This window comes from Phalacrocorax aristotelis, chromosome 5, assembly GCF_949628215.1.
Source record: "Phalacrocorax aristotelis chromosome 5, bGulAri2.1, whole genome shotgun sequence".
Classification (NCBI taxonomy): Eukaryota; Metazoa; Chordata; class Aves; order Suliformes; family Phalacrocoracidae; genus Phalacrocorax; species Phalacrocorax aristotelis.
This window is the reverse complement of record NC_134280.1, coordinates 66,209,079-66,231,603: the sequence shown is the minus strand read 5'-3', so window position 1 is coordinate 66,231,603 and position 22,525 is coordinate 66,209,079. Positions and strand designations below refer to the sequence as shown.

The 22,525-nt window shown below is 41.0% G+C and overlaps 1 protein-coding gene across 2 annotated transcripts in view; it reads left to right on the top strand.

The window, feature by feature from the left end:
- NELL1 (neural EGFL like 1) overlaps positions 1–22,525 on the top strand; it is a 305,370-nt gene that overhangs the window by 148,472 nt on the left and 134,373 nt on the right. For both annotated transcript variants that reach the window (XM_075094969.1, XM_075094968.1), the window contains exon 13: positions 4,413–4,538. In XM_075094969.1, the coding sequence (XP_074951070.1) occupies positions 4,413–4,538 (126 nt within the window). The remainder of the gene's footprint in view (positions 1–4,412; positions 4,539–22,525) is intronic.

The window sequence follows — 22,525 nt, the reverse complement described above, 5'->3', positions numbered from 1 at the left end:
GAGTGTTGTCCAGTGAATTCAGTGAAGAAGCTGGAGATAGAGGATACCACATAAGGCTAATTTTCAGGTGAATTGGTTCGTGTTTTGACACTCTTGCTTTCTTTTCAGACATCTTTTCATTCCTTTCTCTTTTATCCTAGAAAATTATTAGATATGCAAGAACAAAAATCCTCAAAGCTATGCACCAAAAGCCTATTAAAAAGAGGCTGCAAGCAGAAGAGTGTGAACACACGTCAACACCTGAGTGTTTCCCAAGTGGCTCTAGCACTCAGTGGCGTGATAACAAGACATGTGGGAGGATTTTTCTTGGCTTTTATCTTCCATATATTGATGCTCCTGACTTTTTAAAATTCATTTCATCAAGTGGCACTGCAACAGAAACAACAGAAGTGCGGGAATGAGAGAGTTCAAGGTGTTTGCAGTGGTATACGAAGTCTTTTGCCTCCAGGCCATCATTTCTAATTCAGCCCAAGTTGGCAGCAGTCAGAAATCACTGCCAAATGACAGCTGTTTGGTGGCCAACACGGAGTGATTGAGCTAGTCGTTCCTATTGGGCACATGTCTGTAGTATAGACAGTGTGAGTATAGCCACCATGTGTTTTGCTTTTAGAGGCTGGAAAGTGTGGGTGTATCTCAATTGCAGCTACTTTGGTTTAGGGAGGTTAAACAGGATACCTGAATTCAGGCAACCAAGAACTCAGTGTGTGCACAATTAAACTCCCCCATCTTCTGGGGATAAATCTGATATTATGGAACTAACTCCTTGTAGCATTTCCATTGGGTGTCCGTAAGCATCATGTGGTGAGGGAGAAGGGAGACTGTAGCGTGGTCTCTACAATTAGGAGTTATTAAAAGAATTAGGACTCTCCAGTTCCCGACAGGAAAAGGTCGCTCGTCATTTATTGAGTTGGGAGTTATTTTCTTCAGTGGATATTCTACATATGTTTCTAGTCAAGCACGGACTGTTATAGATCTTAAAGAATTAAGGAATTGTAATTGTATTACTTAATGAATTGTAAATAAACTGATTCTATCTGTCCATCTAAGGCTGGAGCCAGAGCCCCAGGAGAGTGCTGAGGGCGTCAAAATCTTAGGTGGAAGGGCGAGCGCAACACAACAGGGTTGTGATAGTATGTAGGCATGATAATCCTCGGAAATCACAGAATCCCAGGTTGGAAGGGACCTCAGGGATCATCTAGTTCAACCTTTCTAGGAAGAGCGCATCCTAGACAAAATGGCCCAGCACCCTGTGCAGCCGACTCTTAAAGGTGTCCAGTGTGGCCGAGTCAACTCCTTCCCTGGGGAGATTATTCCAACGGTGACTGTCCTCACTGTGAAAAATTTCCCTCTGGTGTCCAATAGGAATCTCCCCAAGAGCAACTTGTGTCCGTTCCCCCTTGTCCTCTCCATGGGACTCCGTGTAAAAAGGGAGCGTCCATCTTCTTTGCGGCTACCCCTTAAGTACTGGTACGTGGGGATGAGATCCCCCCTGAGCCTCCTTTTCTCAAGGCTGAACAAACCCAGCTCTCCCAGCCTAGCCTCGTATGGCAGCTTCCCAGTCCTTTCATCATCTAAATCCAGGGGCCCCAATGGGATGCACCGACGAGTGCTGAGGGAGCTGGTGGACGTTCTTGCTGAGCCACTCTCCATCATCTTTAAAAGGTTGTGGAGGACAGGAGAGGTGCCCAAGGACTGGAGGAAAGGAAATGTTACTCCAGTCTTCAAAAAGGGCAAGAAGGATGACCTGGGGAACTATAGGCCAGTCAGCCTCACCTCTGTCCCTGGAAAGGTGAGGGAGCAGTTCATCCTGGAGGTCATCTCCAGGCATGTAGAGGACAAGAAGGTTATCAGAAACAGCCAACATGGATTCACCAAGGGACGATCGTGCTTGACCAACCTGATAGCCTTCTACGATGGCGTGACTGGCTGGGTTGATGAAGGGAGAGCAGTGGATGTTGTTTACCTTGACTTCAGTAAGGCATTCGACACTGTCTCCCATAGCATCCTCATATGTAAGCTAAGGAAGTGTGGGTTGGATGAGTGGACAGTGAGGTGGATTTGAGAACTGGCTGGACAGCAGAGCTCAGAGGGATGTGATCAATTGTGCAGAGTCTGGCTGGAGGCCTGTCACTAGTGGTGTTCCCCAGGGGTCTGTGCTGGGTCCTGTCCTGTTCAACATATTCATCCATGACTGGGATGAGGGATAGAGTGTAACCTCAGCAAGTTCACTGATGATACCAAGCTAGGAGGAGTGGCTGATCCACCAGAAGGCTGTGCTGCCGTCCAGCAAGACCTGGACAGGCTGGAGAGCTGGGCCCAGGGGAACCTCATGGAATTCAACGAGAAAGTGCAAGGTCCTGCCCCTGGGGAGGAACAACCCCATGCACTGGTACGGGTTTGGGGGTTGACCTGCTGGAAAGTGGCTCTGCTGAGAAGGACCTGGGAGTGCTGGTGGACAACAAGCTGACCACGAGCCAGCACTGTGCCCTTGTGGCCAAGAAGGCCAACAGTATCCTGGGCTGCATTAGAAGGACTGTGGCCAGCAGATTGAGAGAGGTTATCTTCCCCCTCTGCTCTGCCCTAGTGAGACCACATCTGGAGTGCTGTGTCCAGTTTTGGGCCCCCGCAGTTTAAGAAGGACGGGGAACTGCTTGAGCAAGTCCAGCAGAGAGGTGCCAAGATGGTCAGGGGGCTGGAGTATCTCCCTTATGAGGAAAGGCTGAGAAACTTGGGTTTCTTCAGCCTGGACAAGGGAAGACTGAGGGGGGGATTTCATCAATACCTGTAAATATCTAAAGGATGGGTGTCAGGATGATGGGACTAGGCTCTTTTCAATAGTGCTCAACAACAGGACAAGGGACAAGGGCACAAGGTGGAACACAGAAAGTTCCACTTAAATATGAGGACAAACCCCTTCCCTGTGCGGGTGCCAGAGCAGCGGCACAGGCTGCCCAGCGAGGCTGTGGAGCCCCTTCCCTGGGGACATTCACACCCCGCCTGGACGCGGTCCTGTGCCCCCTGCTCTGGGTGTGCCTGCTCAAGCAGGCGGTTGGACGGGACGATCTCCAGAGGGCCCTTCCAACTCCCGCCATTCTGGGATTCTGTAATGGGCTTGGAGTCATGATGTGTCATCTCTGCTGCCAAAAGACATTAATTACTAGTCTTTACCTAGGTGGATGGGCCACCTTTACTTAACCTGGAAAAGAATCATGTATAATTCCATATATGTTTGATAAATACTTTTGTGGAGGGATGTGGTAGGAGACCATATGGTGGGGTGTGGTCTGTACCCCACTGACAGAGGAAGTTCTTCAGCGGTGTTGTCAGTTAATACCTTTCTTGAGTGTGAGCAATCAATAACAAGGAGAAAGTAATAGGGGGGAAAAAAGAGTCTGATTCATCTTTCTTTGTGTGGACATATGTAACACTAGAATTAATCTTTTGAAAACCATGAATTACTTTATGTAAAATCTGTGCTACTAAGCAGAAAATATTTCCTACTGAGAAAAAAATCAAGATAATTCTTCAGTATAATATCTGGTTTTGTGGGGAAGGAGAGGGGAAGATTTTACTGTTTACAATATCACAAAGCTTTGGGATATTTAAACAGGCAAGAAAATGATAGGTTTGATTCACCATTGTGAAAACAGTTTTGAATTTTGGTTTTGCAGCAGCAGCAGAGATTGCTCAAGCAAACAGAGGTGTGGGGTCAAGTTGCAACCACTCCTTCCCCCCCCCCATTGTAAAGCAGGCTTAAAACGGGCTTAGGTGATGGGCTCAGTCTTCTCCTGGTGCGGGATGTGTAAGTTCCACAGAGCACTGTTCAGTAACTTCTGCAACTGAAATGTGTTTCAGGGACCGGCTACTGTCAGAGTGGGATTCCCTTGGGTGAATCTGGAGGTCTGGACTGCTTGCTGATCAACTGTGCAGTTGAATCTGCTACATTGCCTGACAAATATTGCCATGCCAAATCTACCCAGCAGTGCAACTGGTGTCATGCTGTACAGAGTTACTGTGCTTTTGTGCTTTAGTTTACCGAAGAGAAAGAGTTAGAGAGTTTGTGTTGCATACTTCTGACACTGGTTTATGTGGTTGAAAAAACTACATCGTTTTTTGTTTTTTAACACTGTAGTAGGAAAAAATCAGAATGTATGTGTTACTTTTCCAGAGTTAAAAAAGTTTAGGATTCAGTGAAGAACAGTGGAAGGAACCCATTACTATGATGCAGGAGTTTTAGCTCTGTTGTAAGGAATACTTTACTACTAAATTTGCCTTGTTCTTTAATGCTAGAGTTAAACCAGATTGCCTTTCGAGTTGTAAATGGAAATTATTTTCCCTTATTCTAATACTGTGTCGTGTTATTCATTTCACGAAGCCTGACTGTGACTTTCCTTGATTCTTCTTCCCTGCAGATATTGATGAGTGTGCTGCCAAGATGCATTATTGTCATGCCAATACTGTGTGCGTTAACTTGCCTGGATCCTATCGCTGTGACTGTGTCATGGGATATGTCCGCGTGGATGACTTCTCCTGTACAGGTGAGGTCTTAGGTATACACCAATAGTAGTGTTATACTCTGTGGTGTGCATTGCTTTGCTTCTAATTAGCCCCTGTGCCATACCAAATGCCACATACCGACTGGCCTTCTGCTGGCATAAAACTTAGGTGCGAGCGAGATAAGTAAATGGTATGAGGTACCTTTCCTATATATTCCTGTCCTGATCTTCCAAGGGATTAACTTGGAAGGTGGCTCAAGATGCTCTGTGGCGCACATACTGACTGCTGTTGTCAACCAGGACACGGTCCCTTCGTGTCCCACGGCTGGCTTGCGTGCGAGGAGCGGAGGCTGAGATCTGATCACACAGGTAGTGAGAAGAATTACTTCTTTATTACCTGTGGTTTGAAACTGGTTGGTGGATTGAAACATGAGAAAGTATCCAGGAGGAGAAGCTCTCTGGACAAAGCTGAGCCAAATATGGTTTGGAAATTGCTATTATTAATGCTGAGAATTAATGTATCCGGGACTATGACACACGTTATTTAGAAAAGAGAGCAAGTGCAATAGTATTAGACAATAAATCTGATTCTTTTTTAATACCTGTCAGCAAAATGAATGCTAAAAGTTCTTAGTGGGAAGTAGGTAAGTCTCATTTCCATCTAGAGGTTTTTAAGGAACCTTCCCTGGCAATCTCTGAGAAATGTGTGAGAAGCTGCTGAAACGCTTGGTCCAACTATACCTGCCTGGATAACATCTTTCAATCACAACCCTCCAGAAAGGCTGATCTGAGGATTATTTTGATGGTGCGCCTGTCTGGCAAAGGAGGAAAATATCAGGCAGATTTATTGAAATGGAAATAAGTCAGCTTGACACAATACCATGTTTAGAATTGTGTTGGGTGAGCTGTTTTCTCAAGTGGAAAGATGACACAGGAGTATTCAATATGAGAATGATTTCCAGCCCGGAATAATTATGTTGTAATGCATATGTTATCCTTAGGGAAGGTCATAGGAGATGTAGACTTTCATGATGACAGCATGTCTTGTAGCTAAGATGATGTAGTTCATAAAAACTGTAGGAATGTCCTGCTCGTCTCTTGAGAGAGGCTGATACTAAATAGCTGTCTGGAAACTGATTTTTGTTTTGCCCAGAAAGTCATTATTCCCATATAATCTGTATCTTTTGAGTAAACTTTTGAGTTTTTCTTCATCTTTTATGATCTGCCACATCAGAAAAGTTTCAGACCTTAAATTTTTGTTTTAAATATGTGGGCTGTGTGAGGTAGCGGTCTTCACAGTGATAGGGAAAGTGTTTTTGATAATCTGATGCTCTCTTTTCTTGTATTTACTATTAATTTCCTAATGTTCCGTTCCAGCAAGGCACTGGCATTAGGCATGTGAAGGGTTTAGAAAGCAGGGTATTTGTGACTTACAGAAAAAGTGTGAAGTAGTAGGATAAGTTGCTTGACAGTAATGGGTGGACATTCATTTATAGTGCATGCACACAAAAATTCCAGAACCAGTATGAGAATGAAATAATAGAATGAGATAACTGTTTCTTGCACATTTATTATCTTGCTATAATGACTTCTTTTTTGACATCACGGTTAAAAAGTACAGAAAGTATGTAATATAGATGAGGAGAAACTTGGTTCATTGCCTGTTGTATCTAGAAATAATTGTATGTTATAATAATAAATGTATTTAAAATAAGTGTTGTACAATGGAAGCACTAATCCTGGTTTTCTATCTTGTGTTATGGTTATACAGACTTCTCCTCTCATGAATCTTAAAAAAAAAAAATCAATAATAAAAAAAAAAATCAGTCAGCAAATACTTAACTAGTTCCCCCTCATGCTGGCACCAATGTATAGCAGGCACAGACGAGACAGATTTTAACTATTGCTCAGTTTTTTTCAAGTTGTGTCTCTCTATTCAAACAAAATAAATAAGAAATCATCTTGTTATTGAACCATGCATTTGGGGACAGATCTGAAAGCCTGGGATGGCTGGCATCTGACTGCAACTGAATTTTGGGGGGGGGTGTGTGTGTGTGTGTGTGAGGCTCTAATGGGTTCAAGATAAGGGTTAATAAGTTTCACATGTGAGTGCGTAAGGCGCGTGCGCAGCATCACTTGTGTTTTGTACACTGTCGCCCTAAAAGCAGAGTTATTCCACAGAGCAGGAGGTGTCATGTTTTGCGAGGTCTGAGTCTAATTCGTCGAGGTACAAAGTCATCAGCTGCTGTGGAGCAGAGTGTGTGTGGTGCTGGGCAGGCCCCTGCTGGGTGGCCTTGGGGGCTGGCTCCTGCGCTCTGGCGGCTTTCAAGGGGCGGAAAGCAGTGATATGTGGAAGCCATAAGTCAGAAGAAATTTTTGAGCTGAATGAATATTGAAATGCGAGGTCACATTTGAATTGAGCAACATTAAATTGATTTGGATATTGCTGAAATTTAAATGTGCAGCTTCCAGTGTGTTTTCTTATAATTCTGTATCTTTCTCAAATTAAACTAATTTGTAGTGTTTTGGGGTTGATGAAACTTTTTCTCCCCAAACAATTTTTGAATAACATTTCCCATTTCTAATCATGGGAACTGTGGAGTAGGAACTTCCCGTGGTTATCAGTAGGACACTAGTGTATTGGAAGATGTGCTGATTGCATAGAAAACGCAGTCACAGGGTGACTAAAATAATATTCTGTATGGAGTCTACAATTATCTTAAATTCTGAACTATGATTTAAAATTAAGTAGTGGCTATTTTAATAAATAATCAATATACAGTCTCACATAAGCAAAAGACCTGGTGTGTCGAGGTTCATCCCATGGTATTTTGTGACAGCTTAGTCAGCCTGTCTGGTTGTCAGGCGCTTTAACCTGTGTTCACCAAGAAAGGTGTGTTAGTGTTTTTCTGCTCCTCACCTAGTCCTAGAGCTTTGAGCTCTGAATGGTAATTAATTTGAGTGAAAGACAGTTTTATTAGGAAAAGTTACCCTTGAACAGGAAGCTTCTTTCAGTCCCCTCCTGAGACACTGGTAGGTTGTTTATCTGTTCTTAGGTAAACCACAGTCTTGCCCATTCTGAAAGTAGCAACAAGATTTCTGCTCCAGATGCTCTCATTTACTGGAATCTACTGATTTAAAGCACTTTATTGACTTCCACAGATTTTTTTTACCCCGCTTTCTTGTTGAAGAAACAAGTTTTCTTGGGTTGCTTTCTTCTAACATATCAGTTTGGGAGTTTGCTGCAAAAGTGCGTTCTTTAGTTTCGTGCTTTTTGAAGCATTGTAAATTGCGTAATAAAAATCTTGCCGTTTTATTTTTGATGGGCTGCATCTGTTCTCTGGTATGATTTTGAAAAAGCATGGATATGTCTGATTTCCTGTAGTTTGAAACTACAGTATATAGTTTCTGTGTCCCACCATCATGCAATCAAGTAAACGAATGCTGTTTCATCTTAATAGGCTATAAGTTATCTGCAATAACTAGATATATGATGCCGATATGATGAGATAACAGCGAAGGGGGGGTCTCATCTGTTTTTGCATAGTACTGGCATTTTCTGTGAAGGCAATCACGATAATAATGATAAAGATTCCTGGCCTTGAACATCTCTGAAAACCATTTTAAAAATATACCTTCATTTTGCAACGTTTTCCTTGGGGCTGCGTGAGACACTGAAAACTTCTGAAAAATCCTGCAGTCGTTCAAAGAATAAGTTGTCTCATTTTGTTCAGTTACTGCTGGGCTTGGATGCGCTCTTTGGGGGTTTTAATTTTTTTTTATTTCCTACAAATATTCACTAATTATAAACTAAAACTTAAAAAAAAAAGTCCTTTACAAATAAGAGTGCCAAGAGATTTTTATCTTCTACTTGCATGTATGGCCCTTTTGCAAAATGAAGAAACTGCCTTTGGTCTCGAGCATGACTTGGCCCATTTTGCTCCAGGGGCATCTTTTCAAAAAATAGTATAGAAAGTTATCTGGGCACCCAACACGTGTCAGCAGCAAGTTCTGCCAGGATGCGGTGCGACCTGTGTGCAAACACCCTCCTCTTTTGCACCAAGTTGTGCTGACAGAGACTGTTCTTCCGTGAAAGGAATCCATCTCCAGGTCTTACTGTGGAGCTGTGCTGTTCTGCATGATGTCTGAATACTGGACTGTGCTTTTAACCCTTTTTCAGTCCTCATTTTGTGAGATAATGTTCACAGAACTTTTACCTTTGGCTTCTCTAAGCAATGAGTCACTAAAATCATTACGTACTGGCAAACAGCAAGCCTGTATCTACCGCAGAAAGAGGAAGGATTTTCAAAATGTATCATTCAATATTTTAATTCTGTGGAAAAAATGATGTTATATAGAAATACACTGGTTAGAAGAAGTCTTAGAATTTAAATGTTAGTCTGTAGCTTATATGCTAAATCAATTTACGGTATGGGTAGGGAAGAGGAAGTAAGAAAACCTAATGATTTTGACACGTTATCCCATAAGCCCCATCACTTCTGCCCTGTGTGGTTTCAGGAGTAGCATTCAGTTTTGTATCTAATGCACCTTTCAGAATAAGCCCTTCTGCAGGACATTATTGGAAAAGCTGTGCCTAAAGCACAGAACAAGCTAGGGTTCTGAGAAATCTCTGTTTCAAGGGAAAAAGCCAGCAGCCCCCTTCTTCTGCTCTTCCCTTCTTCCTCTTCCCGATCTGTGAAAGGCAGCTCAACTGCAGAAATTTCCTGCTATGGTTAGAACAAATGTTGTTCAAATTGTTTGCTATCACTAAAATTGATGCCTTTAGTTTTTTGTTGCCGGAGTTTACCTGTCAGGTTCAAGGTGTTGTAGTTGACCCCGTAATAATACTAACAATGCAGCAAGTTTCACAATGGTGAAGTGCCAATCTCAGAGGGCACGTTATTGGCCTCTCATCCAGAACCACTGTATGTGTTTGAAAAGGACCTGAATAGAGAAGCTTTTAGGCAGCCAATTGATAATACAGTCACTCTGAATGACAGTACTATTTCTGCAATCTAATCTACTGACCCTTTTTTTTTTTTTTAGCTCCTTTTCCTTTTCAGTGAACTAAATCAGCATTCCAGAAAGAAACAGTAATAGTTTTGGTGTGGCACTTGAACTTTCAAAGTACAGTGCGGGGGCTTGGATGTTCACAGGGGTCAGTAAACAGATGTTACTGCTGTTCACGTGACGGCCCAGAGTTGGTGAATTGATAGACGTGTCTGCTAGCTGGAAACCCAAGTCTGGGTCAGTAAGCAGTGAAGGTAGGCTTGAGGTGGAATGGTTTTCAGGTGTGGTTTGGGGAAGAGCCTCTTTAGATCTTGCTGTTCTGAAGGATATCATCAGTGAATATCTTGCAGAGCACTATGTAATCTTTAAAGAAACATTACAAAAATATTAATTAGGTTGGGGTCATAGTTATGTGTCACCATTTATAGATTAGGTAGCAGATGTTCGGCACAATGGGTATGACTCGGGATAAGGACCTCAGGCAGATCTGGACCCTCCTGATTTTACTTGGCACTAATACATTGATATACACTTCTCTGAAGCATTCCCTGCTTCGGCGTCCACTCTGTCCTCTACACGCTGAGGACAGCCCGTTGTCCTTCTACGGGCTGCATCTTGATTTGTGTACTTGTATTTTCACTGCGCTGCGACTTCGGAGCAACACTCGGGCATTTCCAAATGCATTGGGAACTTGGTCTTAAGCCAACATGAATGGACAACACTATGATTGAATCAACTCAGCAGGCACAAAGTGCTCTTATGCTGGTCTCTCCTGAGATCTTTGTGTCAGGTGCTAAAAGGTAGGACAGGACCTAGCTCCTAGTGTTAAGCAGTACTCTTTTGTTTGAACTGCAGTCAAAGCACCTCTGTTCCAGCAACTGTGAAGGGAAATATTGTTTAGTTCCAGGTGCCTTGAAACGCAGAAACATTTGTTTCAAGTCCCTCAGTGTGCTGTTGGCCAAGTTCATCTGCGGGTTATCTATGCACCAGCGGGTATTGCCTGCATCAGAAAGCATTTCTTTGCTCTGTGGGACGAGTCAACAGAAGACTAGAAGAGTATTGAGTCAATCCAGCAAAACAAAAACGGAGCGACTCCACATCAGATGATTGATATTCACACAGGTCTTGACTCAAAAGCCATTAACTCAACAGAAAGCTTTCAGCTGCGCTTGTTTTGGCTCTAGACAAATCCCGTAGAGAGCTAACTGCTGCACTCTCGCCATAGGGAAGCTCTGTTTGTAATAATACTAAAAAGGATGATTCTTTTGTATTGTCGGAGAGTGCTGTACTAACATGGATAAGGTAGCTCCTCAATGCATCCCTAGAAGGCTGATAAGTATTTAATTGCTGTTTTGGAACAGGGGAAGCTGAGGCACAGAGAAGCGGAGCATCTTGCCCAAATTCATGCTGGGACAGTGGCAGCATCGGAGAGTCTAGTAAACAGAGCCAGAAAAATTAGGCACGGGAAAAACACAGACTTACACCAACAAGGATTCAGTGAACAGTGAGGTTTATTTTTATAGGTATTGATATTTTCACAAGAAACAAAGGCAGTTCATTGAAGCATAGTGTGCGTGGGCTCTGGGTAACCACGTGACCTTCATGTTATAAATCTTCTCTTTCCTTTTTCCATGCAGTTTTGTAACATCTTTTGTTACTTTGGAATTGAATTATTCCCCAGTCCTCCAATTTTAAATGCCGTGTTACATTCTTTTGTTCCTGACTTCGCCTTCATTTTCTGGATTTAACTGCAGCATTTTTAACGTTCCTCCCTTTAAAAAAATGCCGTTGGGGAACTGCATATTATTTGCTCCTAAGTGCTTTCAATCTGAGGAAGAAATGTACTAAAAATGTAATATTTATAGTGATTTAAATTCCTCACTGGTAAATAGTTTAATTAAACATCTTTGTGCTTTCCTGTGCTCTAGGCATGGAAGTGTTGCTAATTTGTCCAGAGCAGTTGGTAATCCTTTCAAGTCCTTTTGACACATTGATTTTCTGTAACTTTATTAATACTAAAATTAATTAAACAGCTGACCGCAAATCATGGGGATAGTTGTATTTCTTGACTTAGGCATAATTAGCATTTTTACATGATTTCTTAGCTGCAGCCTTTTATGCTGGTGTATATGCTACCACAAAAAATGTAGTATTTTAAATTGTTTTGCATATGCATACTTATGCATAAACTGAAGCATTAAGCTCATGCTTAAAAATACTAATATTGATTTAATACTCATTCCAGACTCCTGAATGAAGCTGTCTATCCTGAAGACAAGCAAGGGCAAGCCTTTCCATGTCCCCTGGTCAGCATTTGTCCTGAGCTCTCTTATGGCAGGATTTCTTCTTGATACAATAGGACTAAATCCATGTCTTTGGCCCACAAATTCTTGATCTCTTTCCAAAATCTAACAATCACCACAAACAGTCCATGAGGTGAGGGATGGAATGAGAGCTGCCACACTAATTTCTTAGTGGGAATGTGCTATCTTGAAAACATGCAGCGGCTACAGGATCGATGTCAGTGGCTGGAAGCAAAAAGCTCTCATGTTTTAGTCATCGGCTTCCACATTAAGTGTTAATGCCTTCAGGAGCGTAACTCGCTTTCGGGAAAGAGTTTATTCAATCAAGGTCTGATCTTTTTGGAGCTCTAACAGCTAGGGTTTGTCATCTTCTCCCCCACGCTGTATTCTGTTTCTGGAAACCACTTGTAACAAACTCTTTGTTCTTCAGTCAAAGAATTGAACTCTCCTACTAAAGCAGGAAAGTAACTGAATCATAGAGAGAGGCATCTGGTTCACCACTCCTCCTCAAGGCAAGGTCCATGGACCCTGAAACATCCTCTGTCTTATCTATTTCTAAAGAAAACCAACCCAAACAGCTTCAGTGAGGGAAATTCCTTAACACCCTTTTTGTTCCTTCCCCCTGTACTTACTCAGCCATTTAGAAAGGTTTGCTTAATGGCTACCTTAAATCTCCCTTGCCACAATTTAAGCCTATCGCCTCTTGTCATTTTCTCAGTGAACATGGAGAATGCTTTGACCTTTCTATTTGCAGTCATTTTTAATATTTAAAATCTCTTTTCATGAATATGCTTTATTCTTCTCATCTGTAACTTCAAAGCCTATTTTTAGGTTTATGGCTGAACAGTACAAAAATAGTCCTTAGACTATTAGGGGTTTTGGTCATAACTTGATGTTTTCCCTTCAGAAAATTCTGGGCCTGTGCCCCCAAACTTTTGGTATCTCACAAAAGTTTTCTTTTTTTTGCATTCAGCTGCAAGATTGTTGGTGTGTGTCAAGGAAGATGGTCTAAAGAATGATCTTTAGGTAAGAGGTGCAGCATGCATGGGGTCGGCAAGTCAGACAGACGGATGTGGCCTAAACCTCCCATGTTGATTCTCAGTCTTGGGTCGTGTTAATGTCTGATGCCCAAGGCTGGTTAGCCACGCACGATGCTGACCATGCTGGATGGGAGTTCTCTGTTTTGCCTGCTGTACCCTCTTTTTGTGTCTAAACACATTGTTCAGCAAGACAAAGAAGGAATGTCAGATGGGTGACTAATGGCCAGATACAGACTCTCTGTAGTGTTTGCTTTTGGTGCTTCAATGGATTATATGGCTCGTCTGATTTCAGTCATAATGAGCACATTACTGTTGGAAAATATTAGGGAAAAAGGCTCAAATGCTCCTCCAGTATGCTTGTGTATATCTTGCAGCGTGTAGTATCTGGAGTCTTCCGTGACCAAAATCTGTACAGTGTATGGCACACGCACATGCATTCCTTCCAAAGAAATCCATACAGAGGAAGAGGAGCCCATTCGCATTGGAACACGGGAGTGCCAAATTCCTACTATTTTGATTTAAGAAATGATGGAAACGATCGGGGATGCAACCACTGAACCTTTAGAAAGGTGAGGAACTTGCAGTATATTAACTTGGATTTGACAAGTGTGAAACTTGAGGGTTTCCTCCCGAAAGGCAGTGTGTCTGTCGCGGTGGATGAGACTAGTCTGGCAAGGAACAACTGGCGTATCTGTGAAATGTGCAGCACTTTGCTGCTCTGCCTTTGAATCTTTGTGTTTGCTGCTTGGATTTAAGATTTCCTGAGTAAGGCCTTTATTTCTGAAACAAAGGAATCATGTAAAGCTTGTTAAGCTCAACAGAAAATTTTCCATAAAGTTGACGGTGCTTATGTCTGATGGGCTTTTCTGACAGTGAGAAATATGTATGACAAAGGCTTTTGCAGGCCAAGGTTTTTCCTTTTTTTTTTTAGTCTAAACACATATTTTATATGCAAGGAGATAATATATTAATATTTCTTTCTTTGCTATGATCTCATTTTTATACCTGTGTTGAATATTTCATAGAAGTGTGCATATTGATTGGGAGAAAGCTAATATTTTATTAACAACTATTGATTCTTGAGCATCAATTACTGTATACAAGTGATCAAAGAATCACCTTCTGAGCAGACTTTGATACTGAAAAGACCTTAGGACCTTGGTTCAGTGATGAGCCTCAGTAATTTGTTTGAAGTGTCTGGAGTTTTGCGCAAGCCCTGTTTAGACACCCGTTGTAGATTGCCCAACTCTCGCTTTGCTGGTTCTGCAGCTTCCCGTAACTCTTCTTTTTTTCCCCCAGCAGAAATGTGTGCACTAGGGGGTGGGGGACCGGCAGAGTTTCTGTTGCTCTGAAGGTGAGCGCTGTGGTTTGTCCGTTTGGGTGGTCTCATTCTGGTTTTGGGGAACCTTGATGTTCTGTCTCTGAACAAGAATATAAAGGTGTGTTATGGGTAACATTTGCAGGCGTCTGCTGGTACGTTTGATAAGCTGGCTGTCCTAAATTTATTTCTGGATTTGTAAACGTCAGTGAATAACGATAAATCTGGTAGTGTTGCCTTTCTGAAATGTTTGTGAAATAATTTGAAAGGTGTTAAGGAGCTGCCACTGGCAAGCAGACTTGCTTGGTCCTTAAGAAATACAGCCTTTGGGAATGGTGCGGGGAGGGGGAGAAAGAGAGGTGCTTTGATCCATCACTTTGTAGTTAATATTTTCATGCTTTCTGCTGTCGGCTTTTTGCCTCCTAGTATGAAACTTCCTATTTAGTTACATGATTGCATGTAATAATTGCTCAAACTGGGGATTTTTCTGACTCTCCCAGAAATAACTCTTATTCTTTGTTGTCAGAGAAGTGGGACAGAGCTAGACAAATGAATGACCTAGTCTTGCTAATCATGCTCCCATTAGAATAATTTATTGCCTTTTTAATGTGCTTAGATTTTTTTTTTCTTTTCAGAGTTTACAAAAAACGTTTATTTTTAGAAAATGCAGTTCATGCTGCTAGACTAAGATAATCAGGTGTTTTGGGAAAGGCTTTCCTGTTATGACAGACGATAGCAGAAGGAGCCAGAGAACATGGCTGCCAAGCAAAAAATAAGGATGTCCATGGAGAGACAGCTTAATGACCTGTAAGGGTAAAATATTTATTTCCCTGTTTACTGATGGTGAAGAAAAGTTTCCATGTTTTCAGGATCCTAAGGATTTGGTTTAGTCTGCTTTGTGCTTCTCGTAACGGGGGGTTCTGTTTCACAAAACGTAATGTATATAAACTTCTGTCACGCTGAGCTATCTACCAACATTTGTCCTTCCTGCTAGTTTTTGGCTTGCTTGTTTGCTGTTGATTTTTTGCTTTAAAAATAGCACAAATGTTGAAAGTGGTGTTCTGTGGAATATCTGACGTAGGAAATTCTTCTTCAAACGGTAAATTAAGAACGTGTATATTTAGGTGCACATGCAGCCCACAAAGGGGCAAGGGAACCTTCTGATCTTTGGAGCCTCGCTTTCAGATGGATTCCTTGGTAGCTACTCGGTTCCAAACTGCATCCTGTATTTTACTCAGGCCATAAATGTGGCTTTGCAATAAAGCAAAAACATTCCAAATGTAATCACATTCCACCACAACATAAAATGTTATCGTCTTTCTTGCACGTGCTAGTAGTATCTGCTCGGTGCTAAGCTGAATGAATGCTCTGTCCTTTTACTTCACGCTTTACGTGCTTTTAAGAGTCCCACAAACCCTACGATGTGTTATGCAAAATCATCAATTATAAGTGATTTATGAATGGAAAAGGTAAATAAGTTATCTTGCCTGGCTTTGCAGCGTCTGGATGCACTTTATAACAGAATGGGGAAAACCAAGAAGGTAGACTCCCATCTAATCTCGCTCTGCTGTTGCACGTCCTTCTCTTCTGTGTAGGTCCCTTCACATCTTCCCCTCGTTGTATCATCAGTACTCTGTCCCCTTTGGGGAAGAAGAGCTTGCACACGCAGAGCACTGCAATGGAGAAGTCTTGCAGCTTTTCTGTGTCCTAATGGGAGCAGGTGGCTGTGCGCCGACTGGCACCCTGCGTGAGCCCCCGCTCTGTGTGCGGCAGCACGCGGCACCTGCTCCCGGGTGCTGGAAGGCTCAGGGGATATGTGAGATGTCCAGCAACAGAGTAGAGAACTTCACGTTTCTGGGACTGTGTCGAAATCCCAAAGAAAATCACATTTATGGTCTGAGCTTGGAGCAGAGTGTGCGTGCCTCCTGAGGACCACGGCACTGCGGTGTGGATGCCAACAGGCTCAATGTCGCTCATTACTACCGTGGCCCCACCTAGCCTGGGGGTTCTGCCTTAGCCATGAAGGTTAATTCTTTCTCTCTAGGAACAAGGATAGCTAAATGTATTAAAAGAATATGCAGTTCCCTGTTTCTCTGTCTGGCTAAAATCACTTACTACGTTCTTTTGATCACTTTGCTCCACACTTGGGTAACTAGGTTTATTCTGCTCATCAGTGAAGATTCAAACTCCGCAGTGACTCTCCTCTGCCCAAATCTGGTGCCTCTGACTGTTGCAAGCTCAAGTAAGATGTATATGGCATCTGATGATGTAGGTTCCTTTGCGTTTTTTCTTGTTGCTGCTGTTAGAATTGAACCACTGACTGGGGTTGTTAAAATAAAGAAGTTACAGATGAAAATAATAATAATAATAAAAAAGTCAAAATTCCTAGCTGATGCGAAATGTGTGATGGTAACAGAAATGGCAGATCTTACAGATTTGTTTGCTTAGGGCACCAGGCAGAGTGAGACATATAAACACACATGCTGTCTTTCATGGTAGATGCTTCCAGAAGAAACAGAAAGGACTGTTTTTAAGGGCGATGGAGCAGCCTTGTTCCATCTGGACTGCTAAAACTTATGACAAGTTTTGAGTGATTGAGTATCCACAGCTGAACGTTATTGATGGTACTTGTAAAGACAGCGAGAGGCTTCTTTATTGCATGGAAATTGAAGAAGTTGTATAAAAAGTCAGCTGGAAAGACTTAATCCAAGGCATTAATGCAATTTGAAATGTAACTTTTTTTTTTTCTTATTTTTAAAGGAACTCTGGAAACAAAAAGCTATAATGAGATTGGAGAATTTAACAGGCCTTTAATATTGTCACATGTAATATATGCAGGCCTCTTTTTCAAGGAGCCAGCCTTTTGCATATGTTTTATCAATAGATAGTCATATAAGCATTTTAGTCTTGGAACAAACTCGGTTGTGAAAATCAGCAGTGAGGGTTGGGTTAGGTGTTTGGTTGGGGGTTTTGTTTGGGTTTTTTCTTTTTTCTTCCTTACAGGTGGCTTCATATAAAAAAGTTACATGGCTAAATAGTCAGGTAACAGTCAATGCTGAGGTTCCTAAACGTGAGGTTACCTACAAATCCACAAAATGTGGACGCTGGGTTTATAGCTGGTAGAAATCAAACTATATATGGCTATTTAGGTCTAATGTCAAACTGGATTCTGAGGTCAAGTTGCTGCTGCTTTTGATTTGTTGCTCTGAGATTGTTGATTTATTAAAAATCATCTGTGCCATTAGACTGCCTGTCAGGATCCATAAATTGGATCAGGGACCAGGAGTAGTTATTACCCTATGTGGATTTTGGTTTTGTAGTTAATTCACTGACAAAATGAATTTGTGCTTCTTTTGAAATACGAAACCCTTAGCTGATACTTTTTTCTGGAGTCCATAAACAAGATTTTCTTACGTTATTTCAACAGGTTAACTGCCTTTATAGTCCCAATTTCTCTTCCGGTGGAAAGCCTAGTGCTCTTAACACAGTAAACTTGTGGTGTTGAGTTTAAAACCGATTAGCAAAATACAGAGAACTGTAGAAACTGATGCTGCATTAAGGTTAAGTGCTTACTGTGCTTCACATATGAGCACATTCAGACAACTCCTGAAGGACGTTAACAGATCAATTTTCAATCCTGTGTTGTAGATTGTCCCAGTTATATAGGTTTTCCAGCAGTAGGTGGTTTAAGGACAAACCACTACCGAAACAAAAAGCTGGTTTTCCTGCTTTATTAGCACGGTACAACTCTTAACAGTTCACGATTTGTATACTAAATAAAGTCAATGTGTAAATATGTCTTACAGAAAGTCAGGATAAGACTTCAGAACTACTCAGGTTTTTGGAAAGGTTTTGCAGGGTGCTGAGCTGCAGGTTGCTACTGGTTCTACTGCAGGCACGTGTTGGCTTTCCAGTCCAGAGTAAAACTTGCCAGGCTGGATCTGAGCCTGCGAAGTATTAAGCATCTGCTGCAAAATTTTAGGTTCCATCCCTTTGTGAATGTTAATGTGGGTAATGGATTGTCAGCAAATCTCTGGAAGAACTCCGTACTAAATATATTTTGGACTCTGATGAACTTTTCTGTCTCTCCTTTCTGTGTGCTACAATGGAATAAAAATTAAGCGTGCTTAGGTAGTGATTGAGGGCATTAACTCTGTAAACAGCTGGACCTCGGGCTACTATTAATTTAGTCTTTTAATATCTCAGGCTTTTTTTTTCTCTAAATGGATTTAAGTTAAGAGTGCAAGCTACTTTCTGAACAGAGGTTGCTTATGAAAAAAAAAGCCACATCTCTCTTACGATGTTAAAAAAACAAAAAGTAAATTGCTAGCATGGAGGACCTTTTCCAATGATTTCTTTAACGAATCCTGCTTGTGTTTCTCCTTGTTGACAGCTCTACGACCACAATAATTCTGTGCAGAGAAAAGTCTTCTGACCTTATCTTTTCTTTTATATGTTCTGAAAATAGCACTTTGATTGATCGTCTCGGAATCATTTTTTTTTATTATTCAATTAAGTCTTAGGAATATAAAGCTAGAGTCCCTTTTTAAAGCCATGAAATTTACACAGATGGTGCTTCTTACCTTATTTCTCGTCATTATTATTAGTATTAATTCCTAGTATTAGATATGCATTTTGACAGAAATGAGATATGGCATATAAGCAACGGTGGTCTGAAAATCCTGTGATAGTCTTTTCGATGTCTGATTATTCACTGTTCAACATGGGGTTACCTTTTAGAAACAAACATTGTAAAGGTAAGACCCAATAAGTACCCTAGGAAGAATAAACCCAAACTGCTGCCCAATTGGGGTGACACCAGGTAGCCTGAAAATCCTGTAGTACTGAACTAGTCCGGCACCCTGCACAGGCAAACTTAGATTGCTTCTCAAAATTTTTGCGTAACCTCTTTAAGACCAGTATTGCAGAAACTAAAACCAAAAGTTTTCTCCACTGTTATGAAAGACTTAATAATTTCTGCCCATTTGCTTGCTTTGCCTGAAATGAAAGATTATCATTTTTATTCATTGAGTATGTTAAAACTTTATATAGTGCGATTGAACACATTAGCCTTTTCTAATGCAAAGCAATCAGGAAATTCCTTTTACTCAATGCCTCCTGATAAAGCAAAATGCAAATCTAATCTCTGAAGTGCATGTTATCCTTTTGCCTTCAGTGATGTCTATATTTGCATGATTCATAGGTAACCGCACCGCCTGCCCTTTCTACGTTAGCTAAGATTGAGCGGGAAGCAGAGCATGAAGTGCACGTTCAGAGTTCCCTCTCTTGTAACACTCGCTAGTGGTTCGGCTAGGCTCAGCTGAAGGCAAGAAGGCCAACCTCCCACTCTTCCCCCTTCCCACAACCAAACTGAGCGTAAACTTGGTCTTCTGTCAGCTGAACTCCTGAAGAACAAATAATGAAATTGGTTTAAGCTGGAAGGCCCACTGCTGTACACGATAATTGTGGGTACCTCCTACCCAATATCTCTTCAGTTACCAGCCATGGTTGTTTCTTTTCTTTTTTTTTTTTTTTTTTTTTTCCTTCCAGATAAAGTTAACTGCCTTTTTATTAGAACCTTGCATCTTGAACCTCAGTTGACCTAGTATTTCTTCTCTGACAGCAAAGTTGGTTGCCTCATAGAAAATGCAGGCCTCCCTGCAACTATATTATAGAAGGAATCTCTTTCCTTGGTTCCGTCTAATGATCATTTTGTGCCTTGAACCATAACAATCAATAGTTTCATAATTAAATCCTAGCTAGTGAAACTATTCATGCTGCTCATGTACTTTAAGGGGATACTATTTTGAATATTATTGGACTTAATACCATCTAAAGTCTTTCATCAGTTAGACCTGTTCTGTGAAATGACTCTTTCTGTCTGTCCACCCTGATTTTTTTCCCCTTTAATTTCACCAAGCAAGAGAGCCTTTTTTTAATTGATATTGGCTAAGTGTTTGCTATGTTCTGATACTCATTTTGCATACCTTTGTCGTATCTGCTATTCATTTTCTTCTAAGCACTGAGTAATCATAATCTTTTAAATCTTTTTATTCATTTCTTTAAAGAAAACAAATGGGACCTTCCAAGGAAGAAAGTTAAGTAGATACATGAATATTACAGTGATCTAGGAAAAATAATCGTTTTTATCACTTTAATGCTCCACAAAGAGGAGGATAATTGCTGCTATCTGTTTAAATCCTTCAGATGCTATTTGTAGGTATCATTTCAGTTGGCCACAATACATTATTTTCAATGTCCTTGCTTTTTAAGATCTAATATAAAAATGTGACTACTTAACAGATTATAAAAGTAAAATTGTGTCTGGAAAGGCTGTCAGGTTATTATGAAATACCTAATCTAATTAGATTAGGCAAACTTGATGTGACTTAAACCAATCTGTTACAAGCAATAGTCAAAGGAGAGTAACAGCCAGAGACTATTTAACAATAACAGCAGCAGTCGAAATTCTAGTCCTAAGATATTTCCATTTGAATCATTCAAGATCCTTCGAAACAAGAGTGCACTGAGTATCTTAGTAGTTTTTTGAATCAGTTGCCTTAGTTTTACAGTGAAGCACAGACTAGACGCAAAATCCTACTGCAGGCTTTTTTTCTCCTGTAAATATCTGAAAATTCTATCCCCCCCCCCCCCCCCCCCCCCGCCCCCATCTGTAACCGTTCAGACGATAACCCTTATACAACTGCAGTGGGAGGGCAGGAATGTTTGGCCTTGGTGAAATATCGATTTCAGACATTGTATAATGATAACCTCTACATTTTTTTCTGTAGTTTCTTGACATTTGTGAATCGATGCAGACAGTGATGCTCCTGATTCTCCTCTGCTTTTTCAATTCTGTCTCATTTTTCTTTCATAATAACTGGAAAGAATATGCAAAACTTTGTAAGAATTAGTCATTCTTGTACATTCTTGTATTTTTTGTTTTCAGTTAGCGTGTGAAGCATACACTTTTTGTTTAGCTTCACAGAAAATAGTTAAATATTCTGTTCTAGTTCATCTCAATTCATTTCCATTCAAGTTTATTCTTTCTAAGCCTCAATATTACCTTTTTTCTTTTTTTTTTAGCACTGAATTGCATTTGTTACTCATTAGCTAATTTTTTTTTTCAGAGAATCTAAAGCTATTTGCATTCAGTGATATTACGTTCCATGGCTTTGTCGTCATGTAGCTTTTCTTACTGGTGAATGAAAATAGTTTGTATCTTATTCCCATGCTGCCTCCTCTTCCTGTGTACAGCTGATAGAAATCTGAGTTATGAGGGTTCCTCCTTTGTACATGTAGTTCAGGACCACCCCATTTGCAGGTTTTTTTTTTCCTTTAGTGCTGTTTATAGTCTTTTAATCTGTTATATTTTTTATGGCTGGCCCAACGGTTATCATAGCAGCATTGATCAGAGATGTGGCGACCCCTTCCAGCCTACACAGAAAATGAGAAAAGGCTGTCCCAAGATGAGGTGATAATCCTGCTGTAGTTAATGATCTCCTTTTGATAGCTCTATTATTATTATACAACCTACATTGTGCCTTCTCAAGCAAGAAATGGCACTCAGCGAGCATCACAGAATAAGAAATGTTTCTTTTTGAAAGGGTTTCTGAAAACCTTACAACACAAAGTCACAGGCTGTAATAATGCCAAGTAAGTATTTCAAAGAGAATTAGCCTAAAATACGAATCTTTCCCATGAATTGTTCAGAAAAAGAATGGAAAATGGGATCATGAGCCAAAAAATGTCACTGTTCTTTATGTGAGAAACAAAAGATGGAAATTATTTTTGGCCTGGAACTAACCATTGGTTCACCCAGTCCAAATGTACTACTTCCCCACGGGTGCTTGGGCTAGTGGTGTTTCAGAGAAACATTGAAGGTAGAAAATGCTTTGTGTAGCCGACTTTTCACTACAGAATGCTACAAGCTTATTTTAAGCCATCATTTGTCCGTGTTACACATACTCAATTTTTAAGACATTTCCTCTTTATTGTGCTACAGCTATTTATTCACATTTTTTGGTGAAAAGGAAAGGAAGGGATCTCCTGATGCTGATTTTCTCCTTATATTCCCTCATTGTCACTTCCCAGCAGGGATCTACTGAGCTGTGTTGGACTATTTCCGAAGCCCCGCGCCTAGACACCGTTCGTGTTGGCAGTAAGAATGTAATGCTGGGCTGCATTACGTGCTGTCATTCAGGCCTCTCATAGGGTTAACTCAACTGAACTTTTCTTCTTACTTTGCATGGCTGCTTTTTGCAAGCTCTTTGGAAATACAGCAGTTTTGCCAGTGTTGGTATGGTCACTGGTGACAGGACTAGTGACATATCGTTCATCTTTCCCACTGTGAATTAT